General features: G+C 46.5%; 1 protein-coding gene across 1 annotated transcript in view; it reads left to right on the forward strand.

The window, feature by feature from the left end:
• Nucleotides 1-7,180: 7,180 nt before the first annotated feature.
• Nucleotides 7,181-21,506, forward strand: part of ampd1 (adenosine monophosphate deaminase 1 (isoform M)) — a 67,624-nt gene continuing 53,298 nt past the window's right edge. The window contains exons 1-3 of the mRNA XM_078197751.1: nt 7,181-7,330; nt 13,030-13,204; nt 19,197-19,362. Coding sequence (XP_078053877.1) covers nt 7,309-7,330; nt 13,030-13,204; nt 19,197-19,362 — 363 coding nt within the window. The 5' untranslated portion in view covers nt 7,181-7,308. The remainder of the gene's footprint in view (nt 7,331-13,029; nt 13,205-19,196; nt 19,363-21,506) is intronic.

Consider the following 21,506-nt stretch of genomic DNA (forward strand, 5'->3'; position numbering starts at 1 on the left):
ATTGTGTAATCATTGTGACCTGACCTTATGATGCAGGGAAGGTTATTAATGAAGCAGGGATACTATCTTATGGAACTCCTGCAATGATGTCCTAGGCCTAAGATGGATGACAACCACAATCTTTTGTGCTCAGCCTGCCTCCAATAAGTGGAGAATGTTGCCTCCAAATCCTCATCTCTTCAATCTTGCGAGGATTCCTTGATGCTACCTACAATGTGATGCCACACATCAAATGCTGCCCTGACGACAAGGGCACTTCCTCTCTCTTCATGATGACAACTCATACCTGACTGTTGAAGCCTTGCGATTTAAGGGAACAGGGTTCCAGTAAAAGCATACTACAACAACCAGGACAATGGCAGCTTCCTCAATGATGGAGACTCAACAGAGAAAGCTGTTCCCCCCGCAGCCCCCATGCTTCTCAGAGGCTCCCCTGGAGGTCACGTCGTGGATCACAAGGGCCCACAGGGAGATATTCTTCCTAGTGGATGGGAGGAGAAGCCTTTGAAATGGAACAGGCAAGGCTGGAAGTGAGGTGAGCTGCAGGAGTGTAGTCTCTCACTCTTGTTGACAGTGCAGGAAATGGTTCAATGACCTCACAGGGCAGGAAAGGGAAGCAGATGCCACATTCAGGTGCCAACCCCTTCACTCTAATTTCACCAGCCTTCTCCTGCACATCACCCTCAGAACAACACACCTCGCAACTCTATCCATCCCCCTCTCACTGGGCCCCTCCTCACATTTTTATCGGTACAGCTGCCACTGACCCTCATCCTCAGCTGATGGCCATTGCTCCATCACAAACACCTTCCACAACTCCTGCCTGCCCACCCTCTTGTTCCAATCCGTCTCTCACACTTATACATCTCTGCTTTCTCTCCTTGTAGGATAAGAGAGTGCATAACTCCACCAGCGGCAGGTCTGACCCTCCAGTAATCACCACCCTCTGCTTTGGGAGAAGAGTCATCAGAAATCGGTAGTGTTGGAGTGCTTGGCCATTGCAGATTGAGAGATGGAGGTCTCCCAGATACTTGGTGACAGAATTAGAGACCCCACATAGCACACATTCACTCACTCACGCGTTGATATGCTGTCACCTGCAACTAAAATATGACAATCTGCACCTTTCCCCTTGTCAGTTCTAACTGGTCTCTGTCATCTCCCATAGGTCCTTCCACTGCGACACGGCAGATATTGCTGGAGGATGCTGAGGAGCCCTTGGAGGAGGCCACACACTCTGAGGAAGCATCTTCACACGAGTCATGTGTATCCTCCACATGCTCATGCACACACACATTGATGGGATCACCAGCACAAGTAATTGTTGTGTCACATGGCCAGCACATGTCACATGTGAGCAGGAGGAGGTGCTGGACACAAGCTCATCATTGGAGGATCTCTATTGGAGAGCGCTGGACAATCCAAGCTCCGACCAGCTGCACATCGATGAGGAGGATCATTCTGCTGAAAATGTGTGCGGTTCCCTCAGCCTTTCTCCAAGTGTTGTGAATGTCAGGAGCCTGTTTCCGGCATGAGTGCCTTGATGCATTTGCCTTCGAACTGATGTCCACTTGCATGAAGCATCAGACTCAGCAGGCAGCCGAGTGCATGCTGTCCCTTATTCACAGCTCAGAAAGAGGTCCTTCAGCCCAACATGTCTGTGCCGGCCATCAAGCACCTTTCTATTCTAACCCCATTTTCCAGCACTTGGACAATAACCTTGTATGTCATCATGTTTCAAGTGCTCATCTAAAATGTTGTGAAGGTTCCTGCCTCTACCACCCTCTCAGACAGTCAGTTCCAGATTCCCAACACCCTCTGGGTGAAAAAAGTTTTTCCTCAAATTCCTTCTAAATCTCCTGCCCCTGACCTTAAATCTTTGCCGCTGGTTATTGCCCCCTCTACTAAGGCAGAATGTTCCTTCCTGTCTACCCTATCAATGTCCCTCATAATTTTGTACACCCCAATCAGGTCCCCCCTCAGCCTTCTCTGCTCTCAGGAGAACAACCCCAGCCGAACCAGCCTCTCTTCAGAGCTGAAATGCTCCAGCCCAGGCAACATCCTGTTGAATCTCCTCTGCACCTTTTCTTGTGCAATCACATCCTTCCTATAGAGTGGCGACCAGAACTGCACACAGTATCTAGCTGTGACCTAATGAGCGTTTAATACAGCTCCATCATAACTTCAATGATCTTATATTCTATGCCTCAGCTAATAAAGCAAATATCCTATATGCCTTCTTAACCACCTTATCTACCTGACCTGCTGCCTTCAGGGATCTTTGGACATGCTGGTCTTCTGAACCTCCTAGCCTCCTGCCGTTTATTGTGTATTCCCTTGCCTTGCTGGTCCTCCCAAAATGCATCGCCTCACACTTTTCAGGGTTAAATTCTATTTGCCAATGTGCTGCCCATCTGACCAGCCCGTCTATATCATCCTGTAATCTAAGCCTTTCCTTCTCGCTATTTATCATGCCACCAATTTTCATGTCATCTGCGATCTTATTGATCATACCTCCCATATTCACATCTAGATCATTAATGCGCAGCTGCAGGTGGGGCAGAACCTCACCAGCTCAAAGCCCAGAGGACATTCACTGCGTGTGTCTCAGAGCAGGGGAATAAGCAGCCTACCTCCAGCTCTGATGAAGCCACCAGGGTGATAACACCTAGAAGTAATAGGAAAAAAGGAAGAAAAAGACTTTCACTCGGGAAATCACTTTAAATCTGTGAATATGAATCACCTCACACTTTTCAGGGTTAAATTCCATTTGCCACTGTTCTGCCCACGTGACCAGCCCGTCTATATCGCCCTGTAATCTAAGGCTTTCCTCCTCGCTATTTACCACACCACCAATTTTTGTACCATCTGTGAACTTACTGATCATACTCCTCACATTCCTGTCTAGATCATTAATGTACATTATAAACAGCAAGGCAGCCAGTACTGATCCCTGTGTACACCACTGGTTCAAGCAGACGAGACAAAGGAACTACACCATCTACATGCACACCAAGAACAGGAAACACCGGGATGTTGGACTTATGTCACATTATCAGTAACCCCCACAGCTTGCCCCTGGTCTTGCAGAATCTCACTAGCTGTTCTGTCTGGAGACAATACACATCTCTTTAACAAAGAACAAAGAACAGTACAGCACAGGAAACAGGCCCTTCGGCCCTCCAAACCTGTGTCGCTCCTTGGTCCAACTAGACCAATCGTTTGTATCCCTCCATTCCCAGGCTGCTCATGTGACTATCCAGGTAAGTCTTAAACGATGTCAGCGTCCCTGCCTCCACCACCCTACTTGGCAGCGCATTCCAGGCCCCCACCACCCTCTGTGTAAAAAACATCCCTCTAATATCTGAGTTATACTTCGCCCCTCTCACCTTGAGCCCGTGACCCCTCGTGAACGTCACTTCTGATCTGGGAAAAAGCTTCCCACCGTTCACCCTATCTATCCCCTTCATAATCTTGTACACCTCTATTAGATCTCCCCTCATTCTCCGTCTTTCCAGGGAGAACAACCCCAGTTTACCCAATCTCTCCTCATAGCTAAGACCCTCCATACCAGGCAACATCCTGGTAAACCTTCTCTGCACTCTCTCTAACGCCTCCACGTCCTTCTGGTAGTGCGGCGACCAGAACTGGACGCAGTACTCCAAATATGGCCTAACCAGCGTTCTATACAGCTGCATCATCAGACTCCAGCTTTTATACTCTATACCCCGTCCTATAAAGGCAAGCATACCATATGCCTTCTTCACCACCTTCTCCACCTGTGTTGCCACCTTCAAGGATTTGTGGACTTGCACACCTAGGTCCCTCTGTGTTTCTATACTCCTGATGACTCTGCCATTTATTGTATAACTCCTCCCTACATTATTTCTTCCAAAATGCATCACTTCGCATTTATCCGGATTAAACTCCATCTGCCACCTCTCCGCCCAATTTTCCAGCCTATCTATATCCTGCTGTATTGCCCGACAATGCTCTTCGCTATCCGCAAGTCCAGCCTGTGTTGAATGCTCCCTCCACCCACATTGTCTGTACCTTTAAGACCTGGCTGGCTGTAGAGATTTGCATTCTAATTAGTATTCTGTAACTTGATTTCTGTGTCTGTGCACTGTTTGAGAGCACATTTCCACTCCATCTGACGAAGGAGCAGTGCTCCGAAAGCTTATGGTATTTGCTACCAAATAAATCTGTTGGACTTTAACCTGGTGTTGTGAGACTTCTTACTGTGTTTACACCACTGGACACAGGCTTCCAGTCACAAAAACAACCTTCGACCATCACCCTCTGCCACTAAGCCAATTTTGGATCTAATTTGCCAAATTGTCCATGATCCCACAAACACTTACTTTTGTGATCCGTCTCCTATGCACATTGGCACAGTGGTTAGCACTGCTGCCTCACAGCGTCAGGGACCCAGGTTCAATTCTGGCCTCGGGTGACTGTGTGGAGTCTGCACTTTCTCCCTGTGTCTGCTTGGATTTCCTCCGCATGCTCTGGTTTCCTCGCACAGTCCAAAGATGTGCAGGTTAGATTGATTGGCTATGCTAGATTGACCCTAGTGTCAGGGGTTTAGCAGGATAAATACGTGGGGTTACGGGGATAGAGCCTGGGTGGGGTTGTGGTCGGTGCAGGCTTGGATGGGCCAAATGGCCTCCTTCTGCACTATAGAGATTTTATGAATCTATGATATGTGAGACCTTGTCAAAAGCCTTGCTGAAGTCCTTGTAGACTTCATCAATTGCATTGCCCTCATCTACACACCCAGTCACCTCCTCTAAATGGCTGCACACTGAGGCTATCAGTTTAAATGGGCTGAAGAAAAGGCTCCAGTGCCTCACAGAAGTGCAGCAAACTGCTCACCAGTTCATGGCTAGTGGGGAAGTGCTGAGAGAGAGAAAATACAGAAAATGCACATGAAAGTGGAGACTCTTCAGAAGCCCCCTCCCCCCCAGCTGCCCCCTCTCAAAGTCCCATCAGTCACATCTTCAGAGGGTATCTGTTGCCTCCAAGGAGCCATCCACTGAGTCAACTCACAGTTTGGAAGTTCTAAGGGACACAGAATGAAGGCACCATAGCGGTTCCCTGGATATCCTGTGTAGACACACATGATAATCTCCTGCTGGTTACAAACCTGTTGCACACTAATGGAGCAGAATCTCTTTTTGTAGATGAATATTCCTGGGTGATCTGATGGCATTTCAATTGCCACATGGGGAGGCGATGGCCTAGTGGGTATTATCACTAATGTTCAGATAATGTTCTGGGGACCTGGGTTCGAATCCTGCCATGGCAAATGGTGGAAATTGAATTCAATAAAAAAAATCTGGAATTAAGAATCTACTGATGACCATGAAACCATTGTCGGGAAAAACCCACCTGGTTCACTAATGTCCTTTAGAGAAGGAAATCTGCCATCCTTACCTGGTTTGGCCTACATGTGACTCCAGAGCCACAGCAATGTGGTTGACTCTCAACTGCCCTCTGAAATGGCCTACCAAGCCAATCAGTTGTAACACCACCACCTACTCAAGGGTAACTAGGGATGGGCAATAAATGCTGGCCAGCCAGCGACGTCCATGTTCCACGAATGAATAATAAAAATGGGGGCAATCTCTGATTGCCAGGATTGTGGCAATCTGGCCATTGTAGATAATCTCCAGACCCCTCTCATTCTGCCCGGCCACCTGAATTGCAATGTGGATGTGCAGTGGATATGGCATCAGTAAACTGGAAGATGCACTTGTCCAGAGCAGGTTGTGAAATCCTGCTGATGTCACCAGCAGGATTGATGTGCCAATGATGGAGAAAGTCTAATAAAAATATTTTCTAAGTTCAGGATGGTTCAGGAGTCAGATGTGAAAGGGTTCAGGGCTGTGGTGTACTCAATGACCACTGACAGGTAGTGGCCACTTGCTCAACTGGACAGGAAGGTTTATTACAGAGAGTTGGAGATGTCAGTATTACAACCTGCCCAGAAAACCTCATCTGTTGCTGCACCAGAAAGCTGATCTTCTGTTAGCTACCCAGCGAGCAAGCGCCTTTCACTTAAGCAGGGAAGCAGCTGTCTTGGGTCACTATTTAAAACTTTCTCAGCCTGCCAGCCATCAATCCCCTCTGCCCTTTCGTCTTGCTGACCCCGTCGGGTTTCAAACATCTCGGGAAATCCATATGTTAGCAGCGAAAGCCAGAATGCTGAGTTGAATCCTCAGTTATTGCCTTAAAGTTTTTTTAAAGTTTATTTATTAGTGTCACAAGTAGGCTTACATTAACACTGCAATGAAGTTACTGTGAAAAATCTCCTAGTCACCACACTCTGGTGCCTGTTCGAGCACACTGAGGGAGAATTTAGCATAGCCAATGCACCCAACTTGTTAAGCCTCTCAGTTGCAGTCCAGTAATAAAAGACGATGCAAGTCCAGCTTCTTCACAAACTCACCTTATTCTCTTTTACAATTCCACACACACACACCCAACAGCCAGTGCCAGCTGCAACCCCTTTATATATCTTGGTGAGTACTATTAAACAATTAACGTACAAATAAGGTACATACAATAACATACAAATAAGTGGAAGGTTGCAGTTAACCCATTCCTAACATAACCGGCACATCTTTCGGATGAAACTGGAGCACCCAGAGGAAACCCACGTGCAAACTCCGCACAGACACTGACCCAAGCCAGGAATTGAACCCAGGCCCCTGGCGTTGGGAGGCTGCAGTGTTAACCACTGTGCCACCGTGCTGCCCTGTTTGCATCTTTGAATCAGCAACAGCCTGTTTTCCCCCCCCCCCCCCCGAGGGGTTTTCCCGACATCTCAACATATGCACAGGTTAAAGATGGAAGTCAGAGGAAGTCAGGTTCACAACACGAAAGGATATATTCATTCTTCAACCCCATCCATGTACCAACGCACACTCCCCTTTTTGCAGGTTCACCCCCCCCAGAAGTGTCAGACTGGCTGATGCGCTCAAATCCTGGTTCTGATGGGATGGGATGAAATTCCTTTAACCAGCATCAGTTTATATGATGTGCCAATGATGGAGAAAGTCTAATAAAAATATTTTCTAAGTTCAGGATGGTAACCCAGTATCTATCGCACAGCATTCACACACGAAGACACTCCTCCAGAAATAGCTCCGTGTATAAATACTTCCAGCCTTTTATAGGAGCAGGTCAGACGAGATCACGCAGCAATCAAAACTCTGTGTGAGACTCGAATCAACACTCAACCACCCACTGCTGTGTTCCACCTCAGGCAGGGAAATCTCTGAGAACTACGATTAAGCCAAGATGTCCAAAGCCAAGAAGCCAGGTACAAAACCTTTCCAAGTACCGTGAGTTCATCCATACCACTGTCTGATTGATATAAGCAAACGTTTGCGTTGAGCTGAGCCAGTTTGCAGATGCGTAAAGGAGAGCCTTTAACATGGCTCGCTAAGTTAGGAATCCAGTTTGGTTGCTGTATGTGTGGTTGGCATCCATGCGCTGATCAGAAGTGGGCATTTGCCAGAGGATTGAAACCAATTCCCTCCTATTTCAATGTTTCTGCTGGGCAGATTTGATTGACGTTATCTTTCACTGTTTATTTGACCTCTTCACACACTTTTCCCTCCCCTTGGGGCGAGACTCAGAAAGATTAGCAGCTTAATTTTCGTCTTGTTTGAGCCACATCATCTCTCCCTCTCGCGTATCTTCACAGCCATGCTTTTTTTACCCTTTGGAGAATGGGGAGAATGGTGGGAGGATTCTCAAGCTGATTAGCAGCCTGTTGGACCGCGTTATGAATGCTCCTTTCATGGCCAACAAGTCCTGGTGTTGGACTCGAACCCGGAGCTTCTGGTCCAACTATAAGGGCACTGTCCAAGGGGGTCCAACTATAAGGGCACTACCTACCTCCAAACACATTATGAACACTCTTTATGTTCCCAATAAGTGCAGGAGTGGGACTTGAACCCAGAACTTCTGGTTCAGGGACAGGGGGTTCTCCCTAATGAGCCATAAGACCATTACTCCTCAGTGTTGAGGGTGGTGAGGTATTGGGGAAGGTATCAGGGTCAAGGGTGGGTACCGGTAGACAGGAAGGTGGGTTGAAGTGTGTCTACTTCAATGCAAGGAGCATCCGGAACAAGGTAGGTGAACTTGGGGCGTGGATTGGTACTTGGGACTACGATGTTGTGGCCATTACGGAGACGTGGGTAGAACAAGGACAGGAATGGTTGTTGGACGTTCTGGGGTATAGATGTTTCAGTAAGTGTAGGGAAGCTGGTAAAAGAGGTGGAGGAGTAGCATTGTTAATCAAGGATAGTTTAACGGCTGCGGAAAGACACTTCGAGGGGGATCTGCACACTGAGGTAATATGGGCTGAGGTTAGAAATAGGAAAAGAGCGGTCACGTTGTTAGGAGTTTACTATAGGCCCCCAAATAGTAATAGAGATATGGAGGGAGAAATTGCTAAGCAGATTATGGATATGTGTGGGGGTCACAGGGTAGTTGTCATGGGGGACTTTAACTTTCCAAATATTGATTGGAACCTTTGTAGGTCAAATAGTTCGGATGGGGCAGTTTTTGTGCAGTGTGTGCAGGAGGGTTTCCTGACACAATATGTGGATAGGCCGACAAGAGGTGAGGCCACATTGGATTTGGTACTGGGAAATGAACTGGGCCAAGTGTTAGATTTGGTTGTGGGAGAGCACTTTGGAGATAGTGACCACAATTCGGTGTCTTTTGTCATTGCAATGGAGAGGGATAGGGCCGTACGGCAGGGCAAGGTTTACAATTGGGGGAGAGATAATTATGATGCGATTAGGCAAGAATTAGGGGGCATAAGTTGGGAATAGAAACTGTCAGGGAAAGGCACTAATGAAAAGTGGAACTTTTTCAAGGAACAAATACTGGGTGTCCTTGATAGGTATGTCCCTGTCAGGCAGGGAGGAAATGGCCGAGTGAGGGAACCATGGTTCACGAAAGAGGTGGAATGTTTTGTGAAGAGAAAGAGGGAAGCTTATGTAGGGATGAGGAAACAAGGTTCAGATGGCTCGATTGAGGGTTACAAGTTAGCAAGGAACGAGCTGAAAAAGGGGCTTAGGAGAGCTAGGAGGGGACATGAGAAGTCCTTGGTGGGTCGGATCAAGGAAAACCCCAAGGCTTTTTACTCTTATGTGAGGAATAAAAGAATGACCGGGGTGAGGTTAGGGCCGGTCAAGGACAGTAGTGGGAACTTGTGTATGGAGTCAGTGCAGATAGGCGAGGTGATGAATGAATACTTTTCTTCAGTGTTCACCAAGGAGAGGGGCCATGTTTTTGAGGAAGAGCAGGTGTTACAGGCTAATAGGCTGGAGGAAATAGATGTTCGGAGGGAGGATGTCCTGGCAGTTTTGAATAAACTGAAGGTCGATAAGTCCCCTGGGCCTGATGAAATATATCCTAAGATTGTTTGGGAGGCAAGGGATGAGATTGCAGAGCCTTTGGCTTTGATCTTTGGGTCCTCACTGTCCACGGGGATGGTGCCAGAGGACTGGAGACTGGCGAATGTTGTTCCTCTGTTTAAGAAAGGGAATAGAAATGACCCTGGTAATTATAGACCTGTTAGTCTTACTTCGGTGGTTAGTAAATTGATGGAAAAGGTCCTTAGGGATGGGATTTACGACCATTTAGAAAGATGCGGATTAATCCGGGATAGTCAGCACGGATTCGTGCCTCACAAATTTGATTGAATTTTTTGAGGAGGTAACTAAGTGTGTTGATGAAGGTAGGGCAGTTGATGTCATATACATGGATTTTAGTAAGGCGTTTGATGAGGTCCCCCATGGTTGGCTTATGATGAAAGTGAGGAGGTGTGGGATAAAGGGAAAGTTGGCCGATTGGATAGGTAACGGGCTATCTGATCAAAGACAGAGGGTGGTGGTGGATGGAAAATTTTCGGATTGGAGGCAGGTTGCTAGTGGAGTGCCACAGGGATCAGTTCTTGGTCCTCTGCTCTTTGTGATTTTTATTAATGACTTAGAGGAGGGGGCTGAAGGGTGGATCAGTAAATTTGCTGATGACACCAAGATTGGTGGAGTAGTGGATGAGGTGGAGGGCTGTTGTAGGCTGCAAAGAGACATAGATAGGATGCAAAGCTGGGCTGAAAAATGGCAAATGGAGTTTAACCCTGATAAATGTGGGGTGATTCATTTTGGTAGGACAAATTTAAATGTGGATTACAGGGTCAAAGGTAGGGTTCTGAAGACTGTGGAGGAACAGAGAGATCTTGGGGTCCATATCCACAGATCCCTAAAGGTTGCCACTCAAGTGGATAGAGCTGTGAAGAAGGCCTATAGTGTGTTAGCTTTTATTAGCAGGGGGTTGGAGTTTAAGAGCCGTGGGGTTATGCTGCAACTGTACAAGACCTTGGTGAGACCACATTTGGAATATTGTGTGCAGTTCTAGTCACCTCACTATAAGAAGGATGTGGAAGCTCTGGAAAGAGTGCAGAGGAGATTTACCAGGATGCTGCCTGGTTTGGAGGGTAGGTCTTATGAGGAAAGGTTGAGGGAGCTAGGGCTGTTCTCTCTGGAGCGGAGGAGGCTGAGGGGAGACTTAATAGAGGTTTATAAAATGATGAAGGGGATAGATAGAGTGAACGTTCAAAGACTATTTCCTCGGGTGGATGGAGCTATTACAAGGGGGCATAACTATAGGGTTCGTGGTGGGAGATATAGGAAGGATATCAGAGGTAGGTTCTTTACACAGAGAGTGGTTGGGGTGTGGAATGGACTGCCTGCAGTGATAGTGGAGTCAGACAGGAACATTTAAGCGGTTATTGGATAGGCACATGGAGCACACCAGGATGATAGGGAGTGGGATAGCTTGATCTTGGTTTCAGATAAAGCTCGGCACAATATCGTGGGCCGAAGGGCCTGTTCTGTGCTGTACTGTTCTATGTTCTATAACTGATTCCTGTTCAGAACATGAATACTGTATATTTAGGTTGTACTTTAAGGAATCTCAATTTTAATCCAGCTTTCTATAGTGTATGGAAATGTACTTATAGTTTCCTGCATAATGCATTATGGGTTGGTGATTCCCTTTAGAAACTTAGAATATAGTGAAATAATCCTGATAAGACAAAGAGGCTTAGACCATGATATTGGATGCATAACCAAGCAATCCATGTGCATCAGTCTAGGTTCTCTAGTCTGACAGTGAGAATTGGTTTGTGTTTGGATAAATTGGCTTTCCAAAGTCTTGAACTTTATTGATTCATAATGGCTGTGTATGAATCAGAAGAAATGGTCCAGGGACACTCAGGGGCAATTTCGCAGAGTCAATCAACCTAACCCGCACATCTTCGGACTGTGGGAGGAAACCGGAGCACCCGGAGGAAACCCACGCAGGCACGGGGAGAATGTGCAAACTCCACACAGACAGTGACCCGAGCCGGGAATCAAACTCGGGTCCCTGGAGCTGTGCTAACCACTGTGCCACCGTGCCGCCCCCACGGTGCTTTAAGAACTGATCACATGTTTTGATGGTGATGTCATTAGGCTGCAGGATCTGCTGTTTTACTTTCAGTTTGTCATCTGTACAGCCAAGCGCTCCTTCAATAAATCTGTTGTTAGTTAGTTAGAATCTAAGTATGCAAACCACATTTGTACTTTTTCTTACAACCCACAATCCCTAACAGAGTTAGGACATTACAACTTTATACAGTGGCAAACATTTCTCACTGTCTGGGCTAACACTTGCCTTAAGCAATCCATGCCTGCAAGTGTAGGTTCCATAATGTTCTATTGTACCTCAGTAGTCTAAAAGTGAAAATTGGTTTGTTTCTGGAAACATTGGCTTTCTAAAGTCTTGCATTTTATTGGATTCATGTATGTAGAAGCAGTCGGAAGTTGAAAATAGCATACCAAAGATGTGGAGCTTGGCACCTCAACTCCCCAATCATAATTCTTGCTCTTATCCATGAAGCTGTTCCATTTCCGCACCTTCCTTCAGTTGTATACCCTAGCCTATACCATCTTCATTTCTGAATCTGGATCAGTGCTCCCTCTCCAACCTTGCTGCAACACTCCTAATTTCAAAAGTTTCCTTGAAACCTATTGTTTAGACCACATCTGTAGTCAATTCTCGCGAATTCCTCTCTCCACCCCGCTTGATGTCCTATCCACCTCATTGACAAGGATGTTCCTATGTTTTGCTGCATTAAAACCTTTGAAGTTGTACATTAGTATGGCCACACTTGGAATACTGTGTGCAATTCTGGTCACCCTATTATAGAAAGGATATTATGAAACTAGAATGAGTGCAGAAGAGATTTATTAGGATGCTACCGGGACTTGATGGTTTGAGTTATAAGGAGAGGCTGGATAGACTGAGACTTTTTTCCCTGGAGCATAGGAAGCTTAGGGTGATCTTATAGAGGTCTACAAAATAATGAGGGGCGTAGATCAGTTAGATAGTCAATATCTTTTCTCAAAGGTAGGGGAGTCTAAAACTAGAGGGTTTGAGGGGAGAGGGGAGAGATACAAAAGGGTCCATCCAGAGGGGCAATTTTTTCACACAGAGGGTGGTTAGTGTCTGAAAAAAGCTGCCAGAGGTAGTAGCAGAGATGGGTACAATTTTGTCTTTTAAAAAGCATTTAGACAGTTACATGGGTAAGATGGGCATAGAGGGATATGGGCCAAGCATGGGCAATTGGGACTAACTTCATAAAAAAAAGGGTGGCATGGACAAGTTGGGCCGAAGGGCCTGTTTCCATGCTGTAAACCTCTATGACTCTAAAACCACTGTATTAATTCTAAAAACATTTTTAATTTTAGAAGTATTGTAGTCCGACAAGAAGACTTGCCCTTTGTTTAAAAGTTGTCCCAGTCCAGTTGTAGTATATATGGTCCTATAATACAGAAATGTCTTGCATTTAACCCTTGCATCTGATAGTCACTCTGCAAGTTCCCACTGCTAATATTTTAATACTGATCGATTGACACTTCTTGTCATTTGAAGTAATCGCTTGACTATCCTTTTTAGAGCTTGATGAAGAATCGCGGATCTTGGCTGAGAAAGTCTTCGCTCATGATGCTAAAGATGAAGATGAAAGAGACGAGATCTCGCCATTCGACATGGCAGATGATTGTCCAATTGGACAACTTGAGATGCAGCACAATTTTATGGACAGAAAATCAAAGGAATCAACCAAAAAAAGGTACCAAAACTACAACAACTTTCATTTATATATCTCACCTATTCCAAGATGTTTAACGGAAACAATGCAAAATTGACCAAGCCACAGAGGCAATGTTAGGATAGACAACCAAAAATGTGGTCATAGCTTCTAAGGAGCAACTTAAAGGAGGGGAGAGAGGTTTATGGAGGAAATTCCAAAACTTTGAGCCAAAGCAGCTGGAAGCAGGATTGCTGATGGTGGAATGACTAAAACGTGGAGGGAAAGGGGCCAGAATTGAAGAGGTGTATAGATCTAGAAGGCCTGCAAGATTGGGGGAAATTAAATAGATTGGGGCTTGGTAACCTCCCCCCTTCCCAATAGCAGATTTTCCAGGTTCCACTCGCTGGCAGGTTCCCCAATGCACGGCCGGTGAGCAACAGAAATGGCCATTGACTTTGGCAGGACCGGAAGATTTTGCTGGCGGCCAATGGTGAGCCACCTCCCCTGCCAGAAAACCCACCGTAAGGTGGATGGTAAATCCTGGCTGGGGAGCGGCAAGGCTATGGAAGGATATGAAAACAAAAATTAAGCTGTTGTGCCAAAGCTTCACAAGCCAATTAGAAAAAGCAAATCAAGCACTAGACATATAGAAGGATAGAATTGAAAAGTAAGGAATATAAGCTCAACCTGTATTGAAGCTTGGTTAGGCCACACTTGGATTACTGTGTGCAGTTCTAGTCACCATATTATGAAAAAGATATAGAGGCATTGGAGAGAGTGCCGTAAAGATTAGCAAGGATGATAAATGTCTGGGTTTACATATCAGGAAAGGATTGATAGGCTGGGTCTCATTTCTCTTGAAAAAAGAAGGCTGAAGGGTGACCTCATAGGTGATTTTAGAATTCTTTTTTTGGAGTAGATACTGAGACCATAGGCGGGATTTTCCAGCCGCGCTCGCCCCAAAACCGGAAAATCCCACCCGAGGTCAATGGACCTTTGCATGGTCCGCCCCCATGCTCGCTACGATTCCCCATGGCGGGCGGGATGGGAAAATTCCCCCGCTCACTTCGGTGAGGCACACAATAGGTGAGGCAACGTGAGACAGGCAACGAGACCGTGCCTGCAGCACATGGTAAGGTATAGCCCCAGGGAAGGTACAAGGACATGCCCAGGCAGTCCCCTGGCACCACCCCCTATCACCGTCCCAGCACTTCCCTCTGGTACTGCCCTCTGGTACCTCCCCTGCCACTGCCCCTTGGCACTGCCCCTGGCACTGCCCCCCACACTGCCCCCTGCACTGCCCGCCGCACTTCCACCTGCACTGCCCCCAGCTCTGCCCCCAGACTCTGCCTCAGCTCTGTCCCCGCCACTGTCCCCTGGCACTGCTCCTAGCTCTGCCAATTGGCATTGTCCCCTGGCACTGCTCCCAACACTGCCCTTGGCTCTGCCCCCTGACATTCCCCCCCGCACTTCCCCTAGCTCTGCCCCAGCACTATTTCCCCCCCCCCAACCCCCAGGCACTGCCAACACTTAGAAGAAATAAAGGAGTATTCCACCAATATTTCCTCTATTCGGAAGAGCACAACTCGAGGCATTCAGTGTTAGTGAACAAGAAGTCCAACAGGGAATTTGGGAGGAAAGTGGCAATAATGTGGAGCTCGCTACCAGGGAATGGTTGAAGTGGTGGATGTAATTAAGGGGAAAATAGACATGCAAATATGAGAGGAGGGAGCATTGACACAGACATGGACTGGTCAGGCTGAGCAGCCTGTTTCTGTGCTCTACCCATTCTATGGAGACTGGGAGCCAATGTAGGTCAGAGAGCAGAAGTGTGTTGGGTGAACAGGATCTGGTGCTAGTTCCAGTGAGCAGAGATTTGGATGAGCACAAGTTTATGTCGGTAGAGGATAGGAGGCTAGCCAGCCAAGCATTGGAATTGCCAAGTCCAGAAGTAACAAAAATGTGGACGAGTTTCAGCAGCAGGTGAACTGAGGCAGGGGTGGAGCTGGGCAATGTTATGAAGCAGGAAATAGACTTGATGGCTGTGGTCAGAAGCTCACCTTGGGCTCAAACACAACATCAGACAGTTGCCAGGGGGAGGGATGGAAATGGTGTTCATGGAAACGACATTTGTGATGGGGACTAAAAATGTTGGCTTTGGTTTACCCAGTGTTAGGGCAGTACTCTGTGGCTTGTGGAGTTGCTAGGAGTGGCAGTGGGGAGTGTATGTGTGATGTTCATAGGATAGGAGGAAGTCTACCCAATGTCAGAGCTGGATCAAAATGATGCAGTGAAATGTAAGATGCCTGTGGGGGAGATAAAATTTGATGTACAATGCCATCTATTACCCATAATTGATGTTATTGACTATTCTATCAATTTCACATGTGGACATTTTAACTGGAATTCTCTAACCTTGGCTGTGGCTGGGATTTTCCAGTCCCGCTGCAATGAATGGAGTTTTGGCTGAGCGACAAATTCTCTGTTCTCGCTGGCAGTGGTAGTACAAGATCGGAGAATTCCAGCCTTTATGTATTCGATTATTAATCATTTGTTATTTAATCATTTGTTTCTCCTTCTCTCCAAAGTCAGGTTAGATTAACTTCAAAAAGTGAAATCAAGCCAATTGAGATACTAACTATTCAACTTCTAGCATGGACCTTGATCTGAATTCTATGTGCCAATGAGACTTATCTGAGTATCACCTCCTTTATTGTAGAATAATACACAGCTCTCCCCTTTGAGGAGGGAATCACAAGTTATCAATGTCTTCCTACTGTTATAGAATCATAGAATCCCTACAGTGCAGAAGGAGGCCATTTGGCCCATTGAGCCTGCACCAACAACAATCCCACCCAGGCCCTATCCACGTAACCCCACGTATTTGCCCTGCTAATCCCCCTGACACTAAGGGTCAATTTAGCACAGCCAATCCACCTAACCCACACATCTTTGAACAGTGGGAGGAAACCGGAGCTCCCGGAGGAAACTCACACAGACACAGGGAGAATGTACAAACTTCACACAGACAGTGTGGAGGCCAGAATTGAACTGGGTCCCTGATGCTGTGAGGCAGCAGTGCTAGCCACTGTGCCACCGTGCAGCCCTTGTAGAACACAGTACATCAGAAAATAAAGAAGAAAAATCTTGCATTCATACAACACCTTTCACATCCTTGGGGTATCCCAAGGTGCTTTCAGAGCCAATGAACATTGTTTGAAAGAAAACTCTCTGCTGTTATGAAGATAAATTTGACAACCGATTTGCATCGGTACCCCACAAGTACCAACTCACAAGGCAACTGGGATAAATGGCCAATTCACCTGTTTGAGTGTTTGACAATAGCTTTTTCCCTACTTTACTTTGAATAGTGGGATCTATGACAAATACCCTGACAATAATGTGCTCTGTCATTGCACTTTCCATCAATGACTGAGAGATAACTAATATCGCAATTATCACAGTCTGAAGTAGATGAATCTTTCACCCCCAACACCACACCCCCGCAAACCATAGACTGCAACCTCACACTGAGGTAAAGTTCTACAGTAATCAGCATCCTACAGTAACTTGCTCCAGGTACTGTTCTCCACCTCTGAGAGGTTATTCAGTCATGACTGTTAAACCAAATTCTGTCTTTGTCTGAGATCCATCCCACATTTCCCAGCAGAGGTGACTGGGTGGCACAGTGGCACAGTGGTTAGCACTGCTGTCTCACAGTGCCAGGGACCTGGGTTCGATTCCCGACTTGGGTCACATGCAGAGTCTGCACATTCTCCCCGTGTCTGCGTGGGTTTCCTCCGGGTGCTCCAGTTTCCTCTCACGGTCTGGAAGACATGTTTGTTAGGTGCATTGGCCATGCTAAATTCGCCCTCAGTGTACCTGAACAGGTGCTGGAGTGTGGCGACTAGGGAATTTTCACAGTAACTTCATTGCAGTGCTAATGTAAACCTACTTGTGACATTAATAAATAAACTTTAAAACTGGATGAGGGTCTATTACCCATTGATTTGGGCAGTGTTTCCAGCTGTAATGGCCTGCCTGGTTCCTCAGCAAAGAACTGGGTCTGACATTAAGTAACACTTGTCTCATGGCTCAATACTTCAGAAAGAACATAAGAACATAAGAACTAGGAGCAGGAGTAGGCCATCTAGCCCCTCGATCCTGCCCCGCCATTCAATAAGATCATGGCTGATCTGACGTGGATCAGTACCACTTACCCGCCTGATCCCCATAACCCTTAATTCCCTTACCGATCAGGAATCCATCCATCCGCGCTTTAAACATATTCAGCGAGGTAGCCTCCACCACCTCAGTGGGCAGAGAATTCCAGAGATTCACCACCCTCTGGGAGAAGAAGTTCCTCCTCAACTCTGTCTGAAACCGACCCCCCTTTATTTTGAGGCTGTGTCCTCTAGTTTTAACTTCCTTACTAAGTGGAAAGAATCTCTCCGCCTCCACCCTATCCAGCCCCCGCATTATCTTATAAGTCTCCATAAGATCCCCCCTCATCCTTCTAAACTCCAACGAGTACAAACCCAATCTCCTCAGCCTCTCCTCATAATCCAAACCCCTCATCTCCGGTATCAACCTGGTGAACCTTCTCTGCACTCCCTCCAATGCCAATATATCCTTCCTCATATAAGGGGACCAATACTGCACACAGTATTCCAGCTGCGGCCTCACCAATGCCCTGTACAGGTGCATCAAGACATCCCTGCTTTTATATTCTATCCCCTTCGCAATATAGGCCAACATCCCATTTGCCTTCTTGATCACCTGTTGTACCTGCAGACTGGGCTTTTGCGTCTCATGCACAAGGACCCCCAGGTCCCTTTGCACGGTAGCATGTTTTAATTTGTTTCCATTGAGATAGTAATCCCATTTGTTATTATTTCCTCCAAAGTGTATAACCTCGCATTTATCAACGTTATACTCCATTTGCCATATCCTCGCCCACTCACTCAGCCTGTCCAAATCTCTCTGCAGATCTTCTCCGTCCTCCACACAATTCACTTTTCCACTTATCTTTGTGTCGTCTGCAAACTTCGTTACCCTACACTCCGTCCCCTCCTCCAGATCATCTATATAAATGGTAAATAGTTGCGGCCCGAGTACCGATCCCTGCGGCACGCCACTAGTTACCTTCCTCCAACCGGAAAAACACCCATTTATTCCGACTCTTTGCTTCCTGTTGGATAGCCAGTCCCCAATCCACTTTAGCACACTACCCCCAACTCCGTGTGCCCTAATCTTCTTCAGCAGCCTTTTATGGGGCACCTTATCAAACGCCTTTTGGAAATCCAAAAACACCGCATCCACCGGTTCTCCTCCATCAACCGCCCTAGTCACATCTTCATAAAAATCCAACATGTTCGTCAAGCACGACTTTCCCCTCATGAATCCATGCTGCGTCTGATTGATCGAACCATTTCTATCCAGATGCCCTGCTATCTCCTCTTTAATAATGGATTCCAGCATTTTCCCTACTACAGACGTTAAGCTGACCGGCCTATAGTTACCCGCCTTTTGTCTCCTTCCTTTTTTAAACAGCGGCGTAACAAAGCAGTGAAGTAGTGCTATTGCCACTGGACTAGTAATCCAGAGACCCAGGGTAATGCTGTGGGGACCACGGCAGATGGTGAAATTTGAATTCAATAAAAATCTAGAATTAAAAGCCTAATGATAGCCATGAAACCATTGTCAATTGTTGTAAAAACCCATCTGGTTCACTAATGTCCTTTAGGGAAGGAAATGTGTGTTCCTTATCTGGTCTGGCCTCCATGTGACTCCAGACCCTCAGCAATGTGGTTCACTCATGACTGCCCTCTGAAATGGTCTAGCAAACCACTCAGACCAAGCACAATTAGGGATGGACTGTAAATGCCAGTGATGTCCACATCCCATGTAAGAATTTTAAAAATTTGCTAACTAAGTGATTTTGGTGGTGATAACATATGTTACAAATCCAGGTCTCAATCTTTGCTTTAAATAACATTGGATTGACTCTTGGAATGTGTCCCCCTCTCAGGTTGAAGATAATAATGAGAGCAAAGGAAATTGGTGCTTCAGTGCCGGTTATCCAAGTCCCTGAAGCCACACAGCGCACAGGCTCAGTCATTCAGATGGTGCAGCCTTCATACGCAAATGTACCAGAGTTCCAGAGAGTCACTATTTCTGGAGACTACGCGTCAGGGGTAAGGTTAACTCTTGCTTGATTGAATTGAGCTTTGTTCCTCGTGTCATTCCTTCCCGTCTACAGGGAGAAGCCTCCCACCCACCTGAGTCATAAAACGGGCAGATTCTGGGGAAGGGTGGGGTCAGGGAAACTTTGATAAGAGGAGAAGAGTTTTTCCACGCATGGAGAGAACCGGAGGAGAATGTAAGAGAGAAACATGGGGTTTTGCAATGATGAACCGGTGTAGCCAAACGGGGGCTATTGGATTGGGTTCTCAATAAGTGCAGTGTCTGATTATCCGTTCCATTGACTGGAGCTCATCAAGAAATTGTCAAGTTGTTGCAAAAACACAACTGTTTACCCAATGTGTTTGAGGGAAATAAATCTTTTATCCTTAATGGGTCTGACCTATTGCTGACTCCAATCCCACACCACACTTACTTGTTGTCTGAAACAGCCTCAGTTATGCCAAACGCTACAAAGAGTAAGTAGTATAAAACCAAACAGGCCACACAACAGCTTGTCCAATTTGAACTGTAAAAGCTCAGCTTGTTGACCCTGCAAAGTCCTCTTTAACATTTGGGGCCTTGTGTCAAAATTGTGGCCCACATACTTGGCATGCAACAGCTTGACATTGATATACTCGATAAATCAGACGTGACACTCAATGGCTCCTTCATCACCATCCTGGACACTTCCTGCCCGCACTGGCAGGACAGACCTACCCTCACATAGTCATTAGCATCGGAATTCTACTGCCTCACCCGCCATGGACTCGCAGCTGGTGGACAACGAAAATATCCGTTGACCTTGGGCAGGAATTCCAGGAGTGAGGTCGTAAAATCCGCCTTAGGAGGTGGCCCAGGGAGTCCACAACATTGATTCTGAATCCCATGAAGCCTCAAGGCCTCGGGTCAAATATGGGCAATCCTGCTGATTACCATCTACCACCCACACTCACTGATGAATCAGAACTCCTCCATGTTGAACACCGCTTGGGAAGAAGCAGTGAGGGTGGCAAGGACACAGAATGTACTATGGGGGGGGGCCTGAAGTTCCATCACCAGGTTGACCCAGCCTGCTCACAGCAAAAACAATGCCTGAAGAAGAGCGGTTTATATAAGTTGCATAGAATTATATCAAATTTATAGCTGAAACCAATCGACCCAAATAATTCCTGCTGGTGTTTATGTTCCACACAAGTCTACTTCCACACTCCTTCATCTCACTTGATTAACATTTCTGTAATATCTTGGAAAGAGTGGTGACCTCCAAATGGAGTAACTGAAGAACAATTTAGTAACAGGAATAACTATACACAGAGAGTGAGATAGATGCTACCGATGGTTTCGATTGAGTCTCTTTATTGCCTGGGAAAGCCACGCTCAGCCCCAGGATTCGCACGTTTTGGCCCAATTGGCTGAATGGGTCTCATGACCCTCTGAAGCCTCGCCCCTTGAAGAGGCTTGCTTCTGCAATATCCTATTCCTGGCCCACTCTCGTACTTCAATGGCTTTTCCTTTACTGTATCTGGAAGATGGTTTGAAGGATCCACTGACATATGAAATAAACAATTCCGCGCATTTTCCTTTCAGAATTGCTGACAATAAATCTGCATTATAAGACAATATAATTTCTGAGTAGAATACTTTGAATTCAGAGTTGCTTAATTCAAATTATTTGAGAATTCATTTTGCACTAAATTCCTACATTGAGTTATCATAGAATCCTACAGTGCAGAAGGAGGCCATTCGACCCATCGAGCCTGCACCGACAACAATCCCACCCAGGCCCTATCCCCATAACCCAATGTATTTACCCTGCTAATCCCCCCCTGACACCAAGCAGCAATTTAGCACAGCCAATCATCCTAACCCGCACATCTTTGGACTGTGGGAAGAAACCGGAGCACCCGGAGGAAATCCACGCAGACACGGGGCAATATATTGAGCACTTCTGCAGTGAAGCAAATAGAAATTTTGGAAATTGATAAACCTGTTCCACAATTTAACCAATCCCTTTGGTGGAGATGTGAAAACTGTCGGCGGTTTGAAATGGGTACTTGAGCTTTCCCAGGCCCTGTTTTTAGGGTAGCATGGTGGCACAGTGGTTAGCACTGCTGCCTCACAGCGCCAGGTACCTGGGTTCAATTCTGGCCTTGGG

The sequence above is a fragment of the Mustelus asterias genome, chromosome 25 (assembly GCF_964213995.1).
Source record: "Mustelus asterias chromosome 25, sMusAst1.hap1.1, whole genome shotgun sequence".
NCBI classification, from domain to species: domain Eukaryota; kingdom Metazoa; phylum Chordata; class Chondrichthyes; order Carcharhiniformes; family Triakidae; genus Mustelus; species Mustelus asterias.